Source organism: Arvicanthis niloticus, chromosome 8, assembly GCF_011762505.2.
Source record: "Arvicanthis niloticus isolate mArvNil1 chromosome 8, mArvNil1.pat.X, whole genome shotgun sequence".
Taxonomy (NCBI): domain Eukaryota; kingdom Metazoa; phylum Chordata; class Mammalia; order Rodentia; family Muridae; genus Arvicanthis; species Arvicanthis niloticus.
In genome coordinates, this window is record NC_047665.1 from 8,949,389 (window position 1) to 8,968,636 (window position 19,248).

The 19,248-nt window shown below is 41.0% G+C and overlaps 1 protein-coding gene across 4 annotated transcripts in view; it reads left to right on the plus strand.

Annotated features, from left to right (window-relative positions):
• Positions 1–238: 238 nt before the first annotated feature.
• Uimc1 (ubiquitin interaction motif containing 1) overlaps positions 239–19,248 on the plus strand; it is a 69,758-nt gene continuing 50,748 nt past the window's right edge. For 2 of the 4 annotated variants that reach the window (XM_034510337.2, XM_034510340.2), the window contains exons 1-3: positions 239–357; positions 8,977–9,131; positions 16,446–16,530. In XM_034510337.2, coding sequence (XP_034366228.1) covers positions 8,985–9,131; positions 16,446–16,530 — 232 coding nt within the window. In that variant the 5' untranslated portion in view covers positions 239–357; positions 8,977–8,984. Of the gene's footprint in view, positions 358–8,976; positions 9,132–10,899; positions 10,946–16,445; positions 16,531–19,248 lie in introns of those variants that run through there. The other 2 variants (XM_034510338.2, XM_076938987.1) reach the window with 2 other exon arrangements.

Genomic DNA, 19,248 nt, shown 5'->3' on the forward strand with positions numbered 1-19,248 from the left:
AAGCTTGATGTAGCAGAGTTGATTTTGAAGGGTATCTGGGGACTCTATTGGTTTTCCCTGGTTTCCCTCAAACCAACTTCTAGCAGCACTCTGGAGGATGCAGGGATACCGCGAGTTTCCAGCGGCCCACGCCGCCCCGCCCCTCGGCCCGCCCCTCGGCCCGCCCCTCGGCCCGCCCCTCGGCCCGCCCCTCGGCCCGCCCCTCGGCCCGCCCCTCGGCCCGCCCCTCGGCCCGCCCCTCGGCCCGCCCCGCCCCCGCCGTCTCGCGCCCTGGCGCGCGTTCTCCACTTTCTCGACTTGCAGCCGCTCGCGACCCCCAGCGTTTGGGAGGCGCTGGGCGGCGCGGCCAGCTTCGCGGTGAGTACGAGCCGCCTCGGCACTCCGCAGCCGTCCGGGGCCGCCTGCTTCCCGCTGTCCACCCGGCGGCGGTCGCTCCGCCTGAGGCGCGCCTCGCAGCGAGTAGGCCTCTTGGCCGGGCGGGAGCCGACGCCGGGTTGCTCTCACTGCCGGGCGGCCCTGGCTCTCGCGCCCCCCGGCCTCCCCCTCCCTCTGAGGGCGGCCATCGTCCTCCGGGCGCCTTCTCTTGCTCTCCGAGCTTCCTGGTAGCTTCGTCGCCCGCCCGGCTAACGGACTCTCCGAGGACCGTCGCTAGGCCTGCCGCCTTCCCCACGTTACTTTGCTTGTCTAGTGGTAGTTGGTTTCACTAGTTCTTTGCCCACCCGAGACACCGTTCCCACCCGGGTCTCTGTGGAGCCCCGTCTGGCTTTCAACTCACAGGGTACCCAAGATGGCTTCTAACTCGCCATCCTCCTGCCTCAGTCTCCCGAGAAAGATTTCCCCTGGAAATCTGTATTATTTACCCCTTAACGTCTCCAGTCGAGCCTGGTGCATTTCTCTCGTGGCTGACGACAGGCTGTGTGTCAGAAACCTGTGAGACCAGAGCGTTGGTCTCCTCAGAGATGGAGCTGGGTGTGAATCTGGACCACTTTACTCCAGTCTTCTTGCATCTAGTCATTGTATCACAAACCGGCAACGCTGCGGAAAAAGTGAGCCCCAACGTTTAGGGTTTTGTTTGTCTGGTACTTTGTAGTCGAGTCAAAGAAAGTCTACTTGTGGAGTCAGATGCCTCGAATGTCATTTCCCAGCATAGCCACTTGCCAATTACTCTTTTACTAAATTTCTTAATGTGTTAGGGCACATTAGGGTTGGTTTTTTTTTTTTTTTTTTTTTTTTTTTTTTTTTTGTTGTTGTTGTTGTTGTTTTGTTTTTTGTTTTTTTGGCTTTTCGAGACAGGGTTTCTCTGTGTAGCCCTGGCTGTCCTGGAACTCACTCTGTAGACCAGGCTGGCCTCAAACTCAGAAATCCGCCTGCCTCTGCCTCTGCCTCCCAAGTGCTGGGATTAAAGGCGTGTGCCACCACCGCCCAGCTGAAATCTTTTGTTTTTGTACACATGTGGGCACACGTGGGTATGAACACACACACACACACACACACACACACACATTCTCTACCACCACCACACCGACATCTGTGGGAATCTTAAGTGTCTATCTTAATTGGGGTAGGGTCTCTTGGAGTTGTTTGATACGCCTGGCTGGCTTCCTCGGAGATCCCCCTACTCAATATCCAACTGTAATTTACCCACTGAGTAATCTCCCCTGAATTCTGTTGCTGGTGTGTGTGTGTGTGTGTGTGTGTGTGTGTGTGTGTGAGAGAGAGAGAGAGAGAGAGAGAGAGAGATTATAGATTGTTGTAATCAATTGATAAAGGAAGATTATTCTATCAAGCTACCCCTTCCTCACTTCTTATTTTGTGCTGGAGATCAACCCCAAGAGCCTTGTGCATTTTTAAGTTTTATGTTTTTGAGACAAAATCTCACTGTGTAGTTCTGCCTGGCCTGAAAATTGCTATGTAGACCATGCTGGCTCAAACTCACAGAGATCCTCTTGCTTCTGCCTCCCAAGTGGTAGAATTAAAGGCACTATTATTTTTTTATTTTAAATTTTAAAATAAAAATAATTAAAAATGTGTTAGTACCTGTACACACACACACTTAAAAATAATAAAAAATAAAGTTAAAAAAGATGTCAGCTATAGGTATCATAAATTACAAATTTTAGAAAAACTACTTGTATTGAAGATATAGCTGCTATTGGCATACTGTTTTAAATAATACAACAGGAATAGGAAATGTTTAATAAGTTAAAAGCCACTTCATAAAGGGTATTTTCCTAGGGTCCTAATTAATTCCCCAGGCTTCTCCTGTACTAATTCATTCTTTTACATCATATGCTCTTCTAGCTTTAAAGATTGCTTCATTGTTTTTGATGTTGTGGTGGTGCTGAATCAAACCTAGAACCTTGTGCGTGCTGGGTGGCTAGCTACTGAGCTACATCTCTAGCCCTTCCCAGTGTTTTATAGCCCCCACCCCTATCTGTCTTCAGTTAATGTCCTCTGTGTCTTGTCCTTCTATAGTTTACTTATTTATTCATGCAGCTGCTGAGGATGGAAACCAAAGCCTTGTAAGTAACAATAACATGTCCTACTACTGAGCTATACCCCAGTCCTTTTAATAAAACATTTAATAATTTAAATATCTACTTATGCTACTGATTCATTCAGCAAATATTTATGTACGCATACCATGTGTTAAGTAGAGATTCTTGCTAGAGGTGATATAAAGGTAATGGAGCCAGGAATGGTTGTGCACACCTTTAATTACAGCCCATGCAGGGCAGAGGCAGCTACCGTGAGTTCAAGGCCAGTGTGTTCTACATAGTGAGTTCCAGGACAGCCAGAGCTTTGTAGTGAGACCCTCCCTGTCTTGAAAAATAAAACAAAACAAAACAACAACAACAACAACAACAACAACAAAGAAGATAATAGGATGTTGGAGTTAGGTTTGGGGATTAGGAGGTAAAAAATGGGCGAGCTTTACTGTTTGGGCTGGTGGCCTTCCTGGACTTGTTTCCACATAATAATGACATGCTTTTCAGAGTTCTTAGAATGGCTTGAAGTATTCACTCATCAAATACATAGTACTGCTTAAATTTTTTTTTTTTTTTTTTTTTTTTTTGGTTTTTCGAGACAGGGTTTCTCTGTGTAGCCCTGGCTGTCCTTGGAACTCACTCTGTAGACCAGGCTGGCCTCGAACTCAGAAATCAGCCTGCCTCTGCCTCCCAAGTGCTGGGTTAAAATTGTTTTTTAAGGTATCGTTACATATAGTAAAAGGAACCATTGTTAACTGTAACTTAAGGTACATATGTAACTACCACCCAAATGGCAATAATACATTTTCAGCAACCCAGAAGGTTTCATTCTGTCCTTCCCAGTGAGATTTTTAGTAGTAACCAGTGTTTTGATTTAGATCATTTGAAATTAATTTCAGCATAATTCATATACAGTGTATCTACCTTTAGTCACCAGTTATATGTTTTTTAGTATAATCACAGGATTGAGTAGCTATCATAATTCAGAGCAGTTAAATTTATCTTAAAGAAAAATCCCACCCATTCAGTCATATCACTATCTACTTTGCCAATTCCCCCCAACTCAGTCCTAAATAATTATTTACAGATTCTTGATTTACTGCTGTTGATATTTTATATTAGTGGAATCATTACTTAAGTATTTGTGGTCCTTTAGAACTAGCTTCTTTCACTTATTGTGATGTTTTCAAGCTTTAGATCATAAATGTTTTATTTTTATGGTGAGTCATAAAATATATATCATATTTTACCAGTTAGTGGCCATTTGAATTGCTTCCACTTTAGAGTACTGTTAAATAATGCTTCTGTCAACATTTGTGTAGTTTATTTTTGAAGATGTGTTTTTATTTTATGTGTATCTTGTCTGCACAGATGTCTTTACATCCTTTGTGTGCTTGGTGCCTGTGGGAGCCAGAAGAAGGTGTTGGTTCTCCTGAAACTGGAGTTATAGCTAGTAGTGAGCCAAGCCATCTCTCGAGCCCTAACCACCTATCTTAATTTCTTTGAACAATGTTTTGTTTTCAGATTACAAATTTTATGTATCTTTTTCATTAAAGCTATACTTAATTTTATGGTTTGGAGCACAAAAGTTTTAATTTAGATATAATCTTTCTATTTTCTTATTGCTTGTGCTTTCATATTTTATATTTAACATGCCATTGTTTATTATCCTAGGTGAGAAGAATTTATGTTTATGCCAATGTTTATGCCTTAAAGAGCTTTATGTATTTTGTTCTTAGGTTTAGGCCCTTGATTCATTTCATGAATCTTTTGTGTATATGTATGGCAAGGACTTATGTATAACTTAATTTATTAAACATGTACTTCAGTTGTCTTAGTACCATTTTTAAAGGCCTTTTTCACTGAAAATTATTTTATTATTATATAAAAAAGTTATTATATTAACACCTTTATATAATTAGTTGACAGGATAGGCAGTGTTTTTTTTATTGGCCAATATTGTTTTATCTGTTTTGGGACCCTTGCATTTAGGATCAGCTTGTTTATTTCCTCAAGAAGGGGCTGGAGAGATGACTCAGTGGTTAAGAGCACTGGCTATTCATCCACAGGACCTGGGTTCAAATTCCAACACCTGACACTTTCACACAGACATTCATGGAGGCAGAACACAGCACCAGTGTAAATAAAAAAGAAAAAGGCCAATAAGATTTTATTGGAGACTATAACTAAATAGCAGCTGGGGTATATTATCATACTAACAATGATTAAATCCTCTACTCATGAACCTGGGAGGTTTACATTTATCTAGATTTCCTTTAATTTCTTTCATGCCTGCACACTGACATACATACACACACCTTCTACTGAATTGTTGGGAGCCGACTTTTAGTAGAAAGCGGCTAGAAAGCATCTATCATCCTTGTAGCCATCTGGAGCCATATACCCTGATAAGAGACTTGTTTTTCAACAGCCTACAACAGCTGAAGCACACTCTAATATTCCATATATCTTGTTTTGCTGTTTAGTGGCCCCAGCTACAAGGCACACGTGATAGCCATGCCTGCAAGGCATACAGTTCATGTGCTGTCCACGTGCTATCCATGCCATACATGCCTGTAAGGCACACGTGGTATCCACGCCTGTAAGGCTTATGTCATATCCACACCTGCAAGGCACATGACAAAAGTGTATTCCTTTCAATAAAAGAGACTTGAGACTTGATCAGAACTCCTCCCCCTCTGTCTCCTCCCTCTCCCTCTCTCTCCCTCTCCCTCTCCCTCTCCCTCTCCCTCTCCCTCTCCCTCTCCCTCTCCCTCTCCCTCTCCCTCTCCCTCTCCCTCTCCCTCTCCCTCTCCCTCTCCCTCTCCCTCTCCCTCTCCCTCTCCCTCTCCCTCTCCCTCTCCCTCTCCCTCTCCCTCTCCCTCTCCCTCTCCCTCTCCCTCTCCCTCTCCCTCTCCCTCTCCCTCTCCCCCCTCTCCCTCTCCCTCTCCCTCTCCCTCTCCCTCTCCCTCTCCCTCTCCCTCTCCCTCTCCCCCTCCCCCTCCCCCCTCTCCCTCTCCCCCCTCCCCCTCTCCCTCTCCCCCCTCTCCCTCTCCCTCTCCCTCTCCCTCTCCCTCTCCCTCTCCCTCTCCCTCTCCCTCTCCCTCTCCCTCTCCCTCTCCCTCTCCCTCTCCCCCTCCCCCTCCCCCCCTTTCCCTCTCCCCCCTCTCCCTCTCCCTCTCCCTCTCCCTCTCCCTCTCCCTCTCCCTCTCCCTCTCCCTCTCCCTCTCCCTCTCCCTCTCCCTCTCCCTCTCCCTCTCCCTCTCCCTCTCCCTCTCCCTCTCCCTCTCCCTCTCCCTCTCCCTCTCCCCCTCCCCCTCCCCCTCCCCCTCCCCCTCCCCCTCCCCCCTCCCCCCCTCCCCCTCCCCCTCCCCCTCCCCCTCCCTCTCCCTCTCCCTCTCCCCCTCCCCTGACCCGAAGACTGGAGCGACAGTTTGGGCTGAACAGTGGTGACACACACGTTTAATCCCAACACTTGGGAGGCCAAGCCAGGCAGAGGGAACAGGTCACAACATTTTTGTTATAATAACTACTCAGACATTGTTAAGTCTTTTGTCTCTAGCCAGGCAGAGCAGAACAGGCCACAACACTGAATTTAATCTCTTCTTCTTTTAAAAAACACTAAAATTTTTAGTTCTAAATTTAACATGCTTTTTTGTTAAATTTACTCAAAAAGATACTATTATTGTTGTTGCCATTTTCCTCCTCCTCTTCCTCCTCCTCCTCTTCTTCTGTTTCATCATCAATAATAATCATCCAAGACAGGGTTTCTCTGTGTAGCCCTGGCTGTCCTGGAACTTGCTCTGTAGATCAGGCTGGCCTGAAACTCAGAGATCCACCTGTCTCTGCTGGGGTTGAAGGCTTGTGCTACCACTACTGGTTAGAATTTTATTATTTTTGATACTGTTAAAAGTAGAATTTAGGGCATAGAGCAGTGGTTCTCAGTCTGTGGGGTGTGACCCTTTTGGGGTTGAGGGATTCTCTCACTGGGGTTACATACCAGATATCAAAATTATAGTTATGAAGTAGCAATGAAAATAATTTTATGGTTGGGGGGGTCACCACAACATGAGGAACTTTATTAAAGGGTTGCAACATTCGGAAGCTTCAGAATGATTGGTATAGAGAGATGGTTCAGCACTTAAGAGCACATACTGCTCTACAGAGGACTAAGGTTTGGTTCATAACCAGTTCATAACTCCAGTTCTAGAGGGTCAGGCATTCTCTTCTGTCCTCTGAAGGCACCAGACATACAAGTGATACAGATAAATACATGCAAGCAAAACACTCATGATCATCATCAATAATAATCATCCAAAAAGATGTGTCAGTGCTTAAGAGTATTGGCTGCTCTTCCAGAGGACACTGGTTAAATTCCCAGCAACCACCTGGTGACTTAGAACTGCCTGTAACTCCAGTTCCATGGACCGTCATCTTCTGGCCTTTGAGGCACCAGACACACAAGTGATAATCATACATATAGGCAAAACATCCATACACAGCAGGCAGTGGTGGTACATGCTTTTAATCCCAGCACTTAGGACACAGAGGGAAGCGGATCTCTGAGTTTGAGGCTAGCCTTGTCTACAGAGCAAGTTCCAGGACAGCCAAAGTTACACTGAGAAACCTTGTCTTGAAAAACCAACCAAACAATTAAAGCAAAACAAAAAACAAAACAAACAAAAGAAAACCCAGTTATATATATATAAAGTAAATACATAAAAATTTTGAAGCAGGAAAATTAAATTTACATTTATTTATTTGTGTGTGTGTGTTATGTGCCACAGAGGCCCAAAAGCAACTTGTGGGAGTCAACCTTTCGCCATGTGTGCTCCAGGAATTGAACTCTGATCCTCAGGCTTGGTGGCAAATATCTTTACCTTGAAGAGGCAGAAGGAAAATTAAAAGAAAAAAAAATTAAATTCATTTAATGTGTGTGTGTGTGTGTCTGTCTGTCTGTCTGTCTGTCTAAATGTATATCTGTGTGCTGTGTGTGGACCTGATAGCCAGGAGGACAAAAGAGGGCATCAGATTCCCTGAGGCTGGATAATGGATGGTTGTGAGCCATGTATTTGTTGAGACTTGAACCAAAATCCTCTAGAAGAGAATCTATTACTCCTTCCTAACCACTGAGTCATCCCTTCAGACCCTAGAAGGAATTTTATTAAAAGTTATGTTTATTACTAATGTATAACACTGATTTCATTTTTGGCTTTTATTTATTGGCACTATATCCTTCCACCTTAATGAGCTTTCTTATAATAGTTTCCTAGTGGATTCCTTAGTTATTACTTTTTAAATGTCAGAGTTTTTTTTTTAAATTTGCTTTTCGTCCTTAATGATTAACTGGATTATACTAGAACCTCCAGTATAATCTTTGCTGATGAAAGCAGACTTTTTTTTTCCTTTTCTTTTGAGGCGTTGTTTCACTATTTTTCTTGTGTTGTTTCCGCTTTGCAACCCTCCTGCTTCAGCCTGCAGGTAAGCAGGCACATGAAACAGCCAAAGCAGACATGTTTTTTCTGTTAATTGTCTTGAAGAGAAATAATTCAGTTGTTTACCTTTAAATGTTGTCCTAGTTAGGATTTCTGTTGCTGTGAAGAGACTCTGTGACCATAGCAACTCTTAGAATCATTTAACTGGGCCTGGCTTACAGATTCAGAAGTTTAGTCCATTATCATCATGGTCAGAAGCATGGCAGCATGTAGGCAGACAAGGTGCTAGAGTAGGAGCTGAGAGTTCTCCATCCAGATCAGCAGGCAACATGAACAGAGAGTGCTGCTGGCCTTGCTTGAGCATCTGAGACTTCAAATCCCACCCCTGTCAAGCACTTGCTTGAATATGGCTACACCTACTCCAACAAGGCCACACCTCCTAATAGTGGGCCTCTGGGAGCCATTTTCATTCAAATCACCACAAATATACTATCTAAATTATTGCATAAATATATAAACATTAACTGATATTTTGGGGAGATTCCTTAACAGATTGAGGCATTGAGGTTTGTTTTTGTTATTAAAATTTTGGACACAGTAGTTATAATGGCTAGGTTGGCTTCTACCTTGTGATTTTTCTGCCTCTGTTTCCTGATGTGCTGTGATCCACTGCATCTGACTAAGAATATTAGTATTTTTTAAAAAAGATCTTTTAGGTAAACTGTTACTGAATACTTGAGGAAACTACTTGTGTAAATTAATATATAAGGAACCAAGATAAATTGTTTTTAATGCTATTGAAATTTCACTAGCGTTTTCTATGTATATAGATGTACAGACTTACATATGTCTATCACCTATATAGAAATGTGTATATATACATGTATATATTCCCTTAAAGAAAAAAAGTGAAATTTTTAATGAATAATAGAAAAGTTCTAAAGTCTAGATTTATTTCCCTTATATGGCTGTCATTTGCTCTTGTATGACCAAATTGAGTAACCTCTAGATTAGAAACTTATTTTTGAGTAAATATTGAACTTGCATTTTAGGTAAAAGGATGCCACGAAGAAAGAAAAAAATTAAAGAAGCCTCTGAAAGCCAGAACTTGGAGAGGAAGGATTTGGAAACCACCAGTTCTGTCAGTATAAAGAAGAAGCGTAGACTTGAGGACTTACTCATAGTGATATCTGATAGTGATGGAGAGGTCGGTATTTGACATGGAATTGTGGGTCTCAAGCTAATCCTTTTTACCCACAAGGCTTTGTTTTGACTGTACCTTCATACTAGCTTGCTGAATTCATTTGGTTCTTACTTGATTTTCTTTTGATTTCTAAAGGGAATTATGGATTATTTAAAAGAAAGTGGCCATGCTATTTGGCTGGTGATAAGTGATAAGTTTTCATTTTTATAATATGTTAACCCAATGTGATTTTAGAACTGTTAGAGTAAAATCAAATAGAAAGTGTAATTTTTGTGTGTTTGAAAAGTGGAAGAAAATGTGACAGCTGCCTGGGATAGATCCCAGGCTTCCTACGTGCTAGGGAACCGTGCTGCCTGCTTGGCCAAGAACATACTGTTATTATGCAAAGGCTTCCAGGAGAGAGATTGTCTAGATTGTAAACCTTCCCCTTTATTTACCATTTCTCTTTCTTTCTTTACCTGTGTGTTAGATCAGGTCCAGACATAAGAACCAACCCAGTGTGTCTTACATCCTTTATTTTACTCAGTGGGAGAATCATTCATTTTTCTCTGACTGTAAAGTTCAGAATCACCTTTGACTCTCGTTTTTCATGCTTTATACCTGATTGGTCACCACATGCTTTAGGTTTAACGCTCAAGTGACACTCCAGTTTATTTCCATTTCCATTTCTTTGCCTGTTCATCTGTTATGTAGACTTGCAATAGACTCTGAAATGTCTCTTCTGTCCTGTTTTCCTCCTGACATTTTACTTCACCTACTGCAACTATTTATTTAGATATGCGTGTGTGTGGGGGGTGAGAGTTCATATACATGGGAAGCTTAACATGAATTTATTCTGTATTCATCACTGCAGAAACTGTCATTTTTAGAGTGTCCCTTTCCTATCGTTTTCCTTTCTACTCATTGTTATATTTGTTTTACTTTCCTTTGCCTTTCCTTAGTTTTAATTTTAAATTTTATTTTTTTGCATTGAAAATTATATATTTATATATAATATATTCTGCTTTTAGTTTCTGTTCCCCTAACTCTTCTTGGATTCTCCCCAACTCCCCATCCACCCTAATCCCCTCCCTTTCTCTCTCTCATTAGAGTACATGCTGGCATCTAAAAAAATAGTAAGATAATAACAAACAAACTGGAATAGGACAAAACAAACAGAAGAAAAAGAACCAAAGAAAAGGCTAAGAAATGTCTAGATGCTGAGACACACAAGTTCACACATTGCAATTTATAAAAACACAACACTGGAAACTAATATAATATATACCTAAAGACCTATAAGGAGGAAAGAAAGACAGCGCTCAGACAAACTGTTATGAGACAGAGTACCTCCAAAAGGTGCTATTGAGTTTGTTTTGTGTTAAGTCTTCTACTGCTGGGCATGGAGTCTATCCTTAAAAGTGGTTTGTATACCCACTGAGACCTAGTTTTTCCTTTGTGAGCAGTTGTTAATGAGAGATAGCTTCTAGGTTTGGGATGGAGGCTTAAATCCACTTTCCCTCTGAGCACTGGAACCCCATGTGGCTTAGACCTGTGCAGGCCCTGTGCATACTGCCATAGTCTCTGTGAGTTCATATGTACGTTAATCCTGTGTTTTGAAAGGCTTCTTGGTGTCCTCTATCCCCCCTGACTCTTACAATCTTCCCTCCTCTTTTTGGGCAGGATTCCCTGAGCTCTGAGGAAACACCATTAGGACTGGGTGTTTCTAGGTCTCTTGCTCTCTGGATATTGTTGCATTGTGGGTCTCTGTTTTTATTCCCATCTCCTGTAGAAGGAAGCTTCTCTGATGATGGATGAACAAGACACTGATCTTGCAGGTGTGGCCCTTTTCCTTAGTTTATGTGTGTGTTTTGTGAATGTATACTATGTTAGCAGAGGTCCTGAGGAGGCCAGGACAGAGTGTCAGAGCCCTTGGAGTTGGCTGTTGTGAGCCACCTGATGTGGGTGCTGAGAACAGAACTGTAGAAGAACAGGAAGTACTTTAAACCACTGAGCCATCTCTCTGTCCTCCCCATTTCCTCATTTACCATTTTTGCATTTTTAAAAAATACATTAAAAAACTTTTAGGGCTAGAGAGATGGCTCAGTGGTTAAGAGCACTGACTCTTCCAGAGGTCCTGAGTTCCATTCCCAACAACTACATGGTGGCTCACAACCATCTGTAATGGGATCTGATGCCCTCTTCTGGTGTGTCTGAAGAGAGCAATGGTGAATACATAAAATAAATATATAAGTCTTGAAAAAAAAAGAATTAAAAAAAATAAAAAAAACTGTTTTAGAATATTAAGCAGTTGGTATTAGGGGAAGAAACTTCTTAGATTTTTCAATTGAAAGTTTACATGAATTATTCTATATTTCTCTGACTCTTGTATTGCCTACAGTACTTTTCAGTTGTTTCTCAGCTTGGGTGTCAGCTCTTTTGATTTTCATTGTTGATCTTGTAAGGCTAGGTCAGTTGGCTGATCTCTTATGTTTTTCCATAGAACTTGTGCTTATTTCTGTGGTATTATTTGTCATGCTTTGAAATTGCCACTGTATTAAAATTTTTAAAAAATGACATTTTAATTAAATTTGTGTGACTGTGTATGGGTGCATGCTTGTGGAGGCTAGAGAACAACTTTTTAGAGTTGGCTTTCCTATGATGTGGGATCATGGATGGAACTCAGATCATCTGGATTGGTGGCAAACTCATTTACTTCTGAGCTATCTTCTGGCCCCTGCCGTGATATTTTATAACCTCTATTATTGGACTATGTTTTTCTGAAGGATAATAATTTTGTAAGTTAAATACCCGTCAACAGTGTTTAGCTTTTAGCATTCTTTTTTATTTAAACAATTTACTTGTTTTATATATGTGAGTACACTGTCACTGTCTTCAAATATACCAGAAGAGGGCATCAGATTCTGTTACAGATGGTTGTGAGCCACCATGTGGTTGCTGGGAATTGACTACTCTGGAAGAGCAGTCAATGCTCTTAACCACTGAGCAATCTCTACAGCCCAGCCTTTAGCATTCTTAGAAGACCCTGCATTGGGTTTTTCTTTTATTTTTTAAAACCATATTGTTTATTGTTTGTATGTATGTATGTATGTGTTCTTGCATGAGTTTACATGTGTTGCATGTATGTAGGTATCGTTGAGTGCCCTGGAACTGAAGTTACAGGCACCTGATAAGGGTGCTGGGAAACAATCTTTGGGCTTTTGTAAGAGCAGTGTTCTTAACTGCTGAGTTAACTCAGACCTCAGACCTCAGGTTTTTTTCTTTTTGTTTTTTTTTTTAATGGTTCTTCCCCTCCTTTTTTTCTCAGTGTTTTAGACAGAGTTTCACTGTGTACCCCTGACCAGCCTAGCTAGAACTTGCTTTGAATTCACAGAGATCTTCCTGCCTTTGCCACCCAGGTACTGAGATTGAAGGTATGAGCCACCATATCTAGCTTTATTTAAATATTTCTTTAAGAAAATATCTTACCTGGGTTATGGCTTAGTGGTCAAACATTTGGCTAGCATGAGTAATGGCCTCCAAGGTTTGATTGCCAGCATTGTAAAACACAAACCCACCAGGAGTGGTGGTGCACAGTTCAATCCTAGCATTAAGAGGCAGAGGCAGGTGTATATCTGTGTAAGTTCAGTGCTAGCCTGGTTTACATAATGAGTTCTAGGACAGCCAGGGCTACAGAGAGAGCCTGTCTCAAAAACCAAAGCAAAACAAAATTAAAAACAACTCCCATACCCCCACAAAACTCAAAACAAAAAGTACCCAAGAAACCAAGAAAATGTAAGGGTGATAGCATAATCATGATGTAATTTGGGCTTCCTTCAGCACACATTTTCTCTTGGGTTGGCCTTCATTCCATGTTTTCAGCTCTCTTCAGCACCTGTGCTATGGTTCTAGTACCTCCAGTATTCTGGGGTTTCCATTGCAGCCTAGGCCTCACCTTTATAGTTTCACACACAGCTCAGGGTCTCCTTACAGGGACTCTGTTCTTACACGTATCACGTGACCTCAGCTGCTTTCAGAAAACATGGAACACAAGACTCTGTGACTTCTTTACTCTTGTTTCTTCTATGCTTGCAAAATGAGTATGAAAAGAAGGCATTGCCCAGTTCTGCCGCCAGCTCAAGATGCAGCCTGGCCCCGTTGGGATGCAGCTGTATCAGCTTTTGTGAACATACCCTGAAGAAACTTTCCTAAGTAGTTGCTTTGAGGAGGAGTTTAGTTTATATTTTCTTTGTTTAAATGAATTTTGATTTTCACATGATAGCCGCCAATGGATTTTGCCTGGAGGACACCTTTGTTAGTGCCCCATTGTAGCACAGTTTTCAATGCTAGATACAATTCTGCCTTCAAATTCTTACTGTCAAGTTAGTTTATTGTTTTTAAATTCAACTTTACTTAGGTACTTAGGACACAGGCAGAATGAAGCTAGATTCATGATCAAAGTGTGACATAAATGACTTCCATCCCAGTTCCTGATAGTCATTGTTCTCTGAAAACTCATTAATTGAGTCCTTACTGTTCATGCTTTTCTCAATATCCTTGTCTTACAGTCTCCCATTAGACTAGTCCACTAAGTTCTGTTTATAGTACTTCAAGGCTTTTCTAACCCAAAGTTCCAAACACTTCCACATTTCTCCTCCCAAACCAGTTTTAAAGGTCTAAGAACCACATGGACAGGCTTATCATAGCAGTGGCCTCACTTCTGAGTACCAGGCTCTGTCTTAAGTTACTTTTATGTTGTGATAAAGTGCCACCAACAAAAGCAACTTAAGGAAGAAAGCGTTTATTTTGTCTTGCGTTCTAAAGTCATATAGTCCATCATGGCATAGAAGACATCCCAGCAGATAGGGGAGGCATGGTGGCAGGAGCAGGAAGTTGTTGTTCATAGTCTTCTACACTCAGGAAGCAAAATGTGAATAGGAAGTAGGGTAGGCTGTAAAGCCTCAACTTCCCCACAGCCCACTTCTTGCAATGAGACTCTTACTACTGAAGGTTCTACAACCTCCCAAACAGGGCTACCAGCTGGGAGACAGGATTCAGACATGAGCATGTGGAGCGCATTCACATCCAAACTGCATCCCTACCTGGGTTTCTTTTACTTTTAGGATCTTTACTGTACCTGATGAAGGACCTAATACTGCACCCATGCTTTCTAAGGGTGATTTTGTCTATGTTCCTTCATCTGTTGTTTGTTTGAGACAGGGTCTCACTTTGTAGCCTTGTCTGGCCTGGGACTTACTGTGTAGATCAGACTGGCCCTGAACTCACAGACATCTGCCTGCCTCTGCCTTCCAACTGCTGTCTTCACTTTTTTTTAAAATTATTTTTTCTGGTCTCATTTTCTGACTGTTCTTTGTTTTCATGGCTTATAGTAGCAGTGGGAATACTGATAGTTTTTTTTTTTTTTTTTTTTTTTTTGATATGTTGTTCTAATGATTACCTGTATAGTATGTGTCTTAGGGTTTCTATGGTTGTGAAGAGACCGTGGCCAAGGCAACTCTTATAAAGAAAAACATTTAATTGGGGCTGGCTTACAGTTCAGAGGTTTAGTCCATTATTGCTATGGCAGGAAGCATGGTGGCATGTATTCAGGCTTGGTGCTAGAGAAGGAGCTGAGAATTCTACTTCCGGATCAACAGGCAGCAGGAAGTGAGCTGAGTCATTAAGCCTGGCTTGAGCTTTTGAGACCTTAAAGCCTACACCTACACTTCCTCCAATAAAGCCACACCCACCACAAGGCCACACCTCCCAGTAGTGCTCTGGGCCAAACATTAAAACACCTGAGTCTGTGTGGCTATTCTTATTCAAACCATCACAGCATGCTTTTCATAATTTCTTTTATTGTCTTTTGGCCACTATCTGGGTTTTCAGTTTTGATTAGTATTATTTGACTTTTGCTTTTAATCTGCAGTAGTTGATCAATATATTTACATTTTATTTATTAATAGCATAATTTCTGCATTATGAGGAGATAAGAATGGAGGAGAAGTGGATCTGGGGGAGAGGGGAGGTATGTGGGGGACTGGGAGGAGTGGTAACTGGTTGGGATGTATTGAAAGCAAAAAGAAGATAGAACATATATTTATCTATGTTTATGTGTGTATTGCCTTCTACTTTAGTAGATTACCTTTGGTTCTTGATTTTTTTTTTTTAACTTTTGTAAGCTGATTTTAGGATATCTAACTTTCCTTTCATTTTTTCTTTTTCTTCCCTTCTCTCCCACTCTCTCCTTTTTTACTATTTTCTTTCTCTATGTGTAGCCTTAGCTGCCCTGGAACTCACTCTGTAGACCAGGCTAGATTTGAACTCACAGAGATCCACTTGCCTCTGCCTCTCAATAGCCAGGATTAAAGACATACGCCACTATTACCCAGCTTAACTTTCATTTTTGAGGGTCAGTTATTATGTCTGTCAATCCGAACGTTTTAGGAAATTTTCTTTTATTTGCTTAGCATTTTAGGATGAGTTTGTAATTGTTCAGGTCATTTTCTTAGAGAATGTTAGGCATTTTGTGATTTCTCATCCCTCTCCCCATCTCAAAATTTTCTTGGGCTACAGTTTAATATTTTTTTCTTCAGGATCCCAGTTTTATATACATATATATTTGCCTGTATTGTCTCTCATCTGCTTTATCCTAGCTATTTTTTTTATTGCTTTTTCTGTTTCTTTTTTGGTTATCTTGATTATGGTTTTTGTTTTTTTGTTTTCTTTTTTTTTTCTTAGTGCTACTTATTAAGATTTGTTGTTGTTTTAAGGTGGTCTTTCCATAGAGCTGTAGCTCTTCTGTAACTTACTGTATAGACCAGACTGGCTTCAAACTCCTAGAGAGCCACCTGCTCTGCCTCTCAAGTGCTACTTACTAAGTTTTGAGGTGGTGTGGGCTTGGTATATTAGATTTTTAAAATTGGTTTTGTAGAAGTCTTTTATTTTTTCTTTTGTTAACCAACCAGCAGCCAAAGAGTGATTTACAATAAATGAATATATTGGGTTTAAACACTTACTGAATCAAGTGTCTCTGATCTTGGGTGGACATCTATTATTTTGTATAGTATTGGTCAGTTTTTATTTATTTCTGTGAACATGATAGTTAATCATGTCAGTATATTATACATTTTTATTTTTATGGTTTAATTGGTTCTAGATCTTGCATGCTTTTTTTTTTTAATTGAGAAAAAGACCTTCTTACGTCTTATGTATACCAGTATTAACTATCACTGATAATTCACAGGCTTCTACTAACCAAAAGGAACTATAGAAGAAGTAAAAAACATTATTAATTTTAATGTCATCTACTCTGATCTTATTTCTTATTTACAACAGGAAACAAAAGAGGAGAATGGATTGCAGAAAACGAAGACAAAACAGTCAAACAGATCAAAGTGTTTGGCTAAAAGAAAAGTTGCACGTAAGTTTTCATTTTTTTAATTGAATTGATACAGTGTTTTCATTAGGAGAAGAGAATTCTCTAGGAGTATATATGCTTCGTCTTTGTTCTGAATCTTTAAACTTGAAAATTTCTTAGAGAGTTATTTTAAGCCTCCCTAGAGGAAGACTGTTGAAATTATAAATGTGATCCTTGTGACTAGGCACCCTTACTAGAGCTCTTGATTCTCTGCTTACCTCTTAAACATTTATTCCATGTGTGTGAGTGCTTGCTTGTATGTGCCTGGTACCCAAAGAGCTAGGTCTCCTGGAACTGAAGGTACAAATGATTTTGAGCTGCTGTGTAAGTGTTGGGAACTGAACCAAGGTGCTCAGAGCAGCAAGCGCTCTTAACCATTGACCCATTTGTTTAGCCCCCTTTTCTTTTTCTTTACTGCGTAGATCTTAGACCGATTGCAGCTTTCAGCTGACCTCTGTTTTTCAGTAAAAGGCATGATGGGAGATGATTTACGCTTTTATGCTGAGAAAAAAATGTAACTTTAATATGGACCGGTCGAAATTAGTGTTAGCTTAGATGAGCAATTCTGCCATGGATGGTGTTATTGCAATTTATTGCAAAGATGAAAGCCACAGTGGTAGGGCTTTGTCAAGACTCAGCTTAAGTCTGTGCCTGTCACTGTTAGAGTTTAAATCGTATCTCCAGCCACGTAATGAGTGGCTCACATTAGCTCCACTACATATCTGGATACATTTCTCTGCCCTGAACCACAGCAAGTTCTGTTCTTTGATTAGAGAGTTAGGTGTGCAGCAGGGTGGCTGAGATATAGTATTGATGCTAAAATAATTTTCTGAACTTTTAGGAGGCACTGACTTGTTTTTGCCTTATATAGGGAACCCACCCTATGTTTCTGGGGCCAGAAGCTTGGGCTTTTGGTTGATCTTTCTAAATGTATTGGATAGTTCTTGTCAAGAACATTCTTAAGTAGTTGCACTGATATAATTCAATTATATATTAATGTATAATTAATATATAATTCAGATTACTAATTCCTAGTAAAATTATATCTTTGGGAAACTCATTTGAAAAGGAAAAAAGTCTGAGCCATTTTTCAGTGCTGAAATTTGTTTCTAAAAATAAAAGTGATGACAAAAACTACATTCTCCAAATTAAAGAGCTGAAGACTGGCTTCTATGAGAAGGTTTCCTGATTCAGACTTGAAAAGGAGCTAATATTGTATGAGTGAAGAGTTGCAATTAAAAGTCATAGAACTGCAAGGTAATACCATACAAAGAACCAAGTAAGACAACACTGGAAACCCAGGATTCTAGACAGATTCTCACCTATTATGGTACAGGTTGGGCTGGGACCAGCCATCTTTTTGTCCTAGACTCTAGTGTGCTCTACAGATATTTTCGGAATGATCATCTGAAATATAAAAACTGTTGTGTATGATCCTGCCCATGTTTGGAAGTATTTACATTTGTGAGCAGCTATTTTGTTATGAAACTAAGTAAAACTATAATTGGTCCTAATTAAAGGACTTAAAGGGGAGTTTTTTTTTGCTCTACAAGAATCACAGTCTAAAATTTTATACCACTGGACATAAGAAATAGATGTCAGTTTCAACTCTAAGGAGTGATAAATGATGAAAATCAAGTCAAAACCTATTTTTAATGATGTTTCTTAAACACTCTAACCTCCCTGGTAGCCCACCACTCACCAAAGGTAGTGGAAAAGAAAGGACACGGGGAGGAGGGCTGGTTAAGTAGACCTGTTTAGAAAGGTTCTTTGGAGCAACTCCCGTCTGGGTTGTCTGGAAATTGGCAGTTCACTTTATAGTTTAGCAAGCAGTGGCAGTTTGATCCATCTGCAAACACTTTATGGATACACCAGCAGTACAGTTCGGTAGAGTAGGGTTAGCAAACACGGATCAGCAGTGGTAGTATGACCTAGCAGAGACAGCCAGGCCTCAGCCTTGGCTCAAGTCAGCAGGATGGACCAACAGGAAGACCAGGAGAAGTTCTCAGCTGTGCCTCTCTCGGGGAAGTGAAGATCACTGAAGAGGATGATCAGTGAAGACTTCCCAGTAAAGACCCACAAGCATTGCACAGCTAGCTGTACCAGCAAACCAAACTCTGGCTCCGTTATTCCTACTTATACCCTCCAAACATTATGTGTCCTCCACGTGCCTTGCCTCAGCACAAATGGAGCTCACATATGCAATGTAAGGCAGACTAATACGTACTTGTTGTTAGCAAAGAATCCTTCATCGTGTGCCCTTTCACTTGTTTGCGTTAGCAGAACATCCCCTCTCCTATGTCTGCTTCAGCAAAACGTTCCTTCATGAGTCTGCCTTAGTCTTTGACCTGTGTCCACTTCAGGAAAACACTCCTTCATGTGTCTGCCCCAGCAAAACGCTATCCAACACAACTGACTCTCCAAAGAACCGTTAAGTTTCCACTTCAAAGACTCAGACAAAAGTTAGACATCGGGAGGGCTGCAGGTTAATACCATACCAGCCTTGAGTTTACTTTTATTAGCTTTTTATACTTTACAGTGCTGTGAGAAACAAAATCACAAGTTAGCAGAGATGATAGCTGACATGCACACAGGATATCTGTTCCTCTCTGGTTGCCTCCCTGATCCAAGATTAATAGGATGTTTAGCCCCTTGCCTTGAGCCTCAAGTGTATCCCCTCTTACCGTTCCATCAGTCAGCAGGCCAGGAAATGTGCCAGCA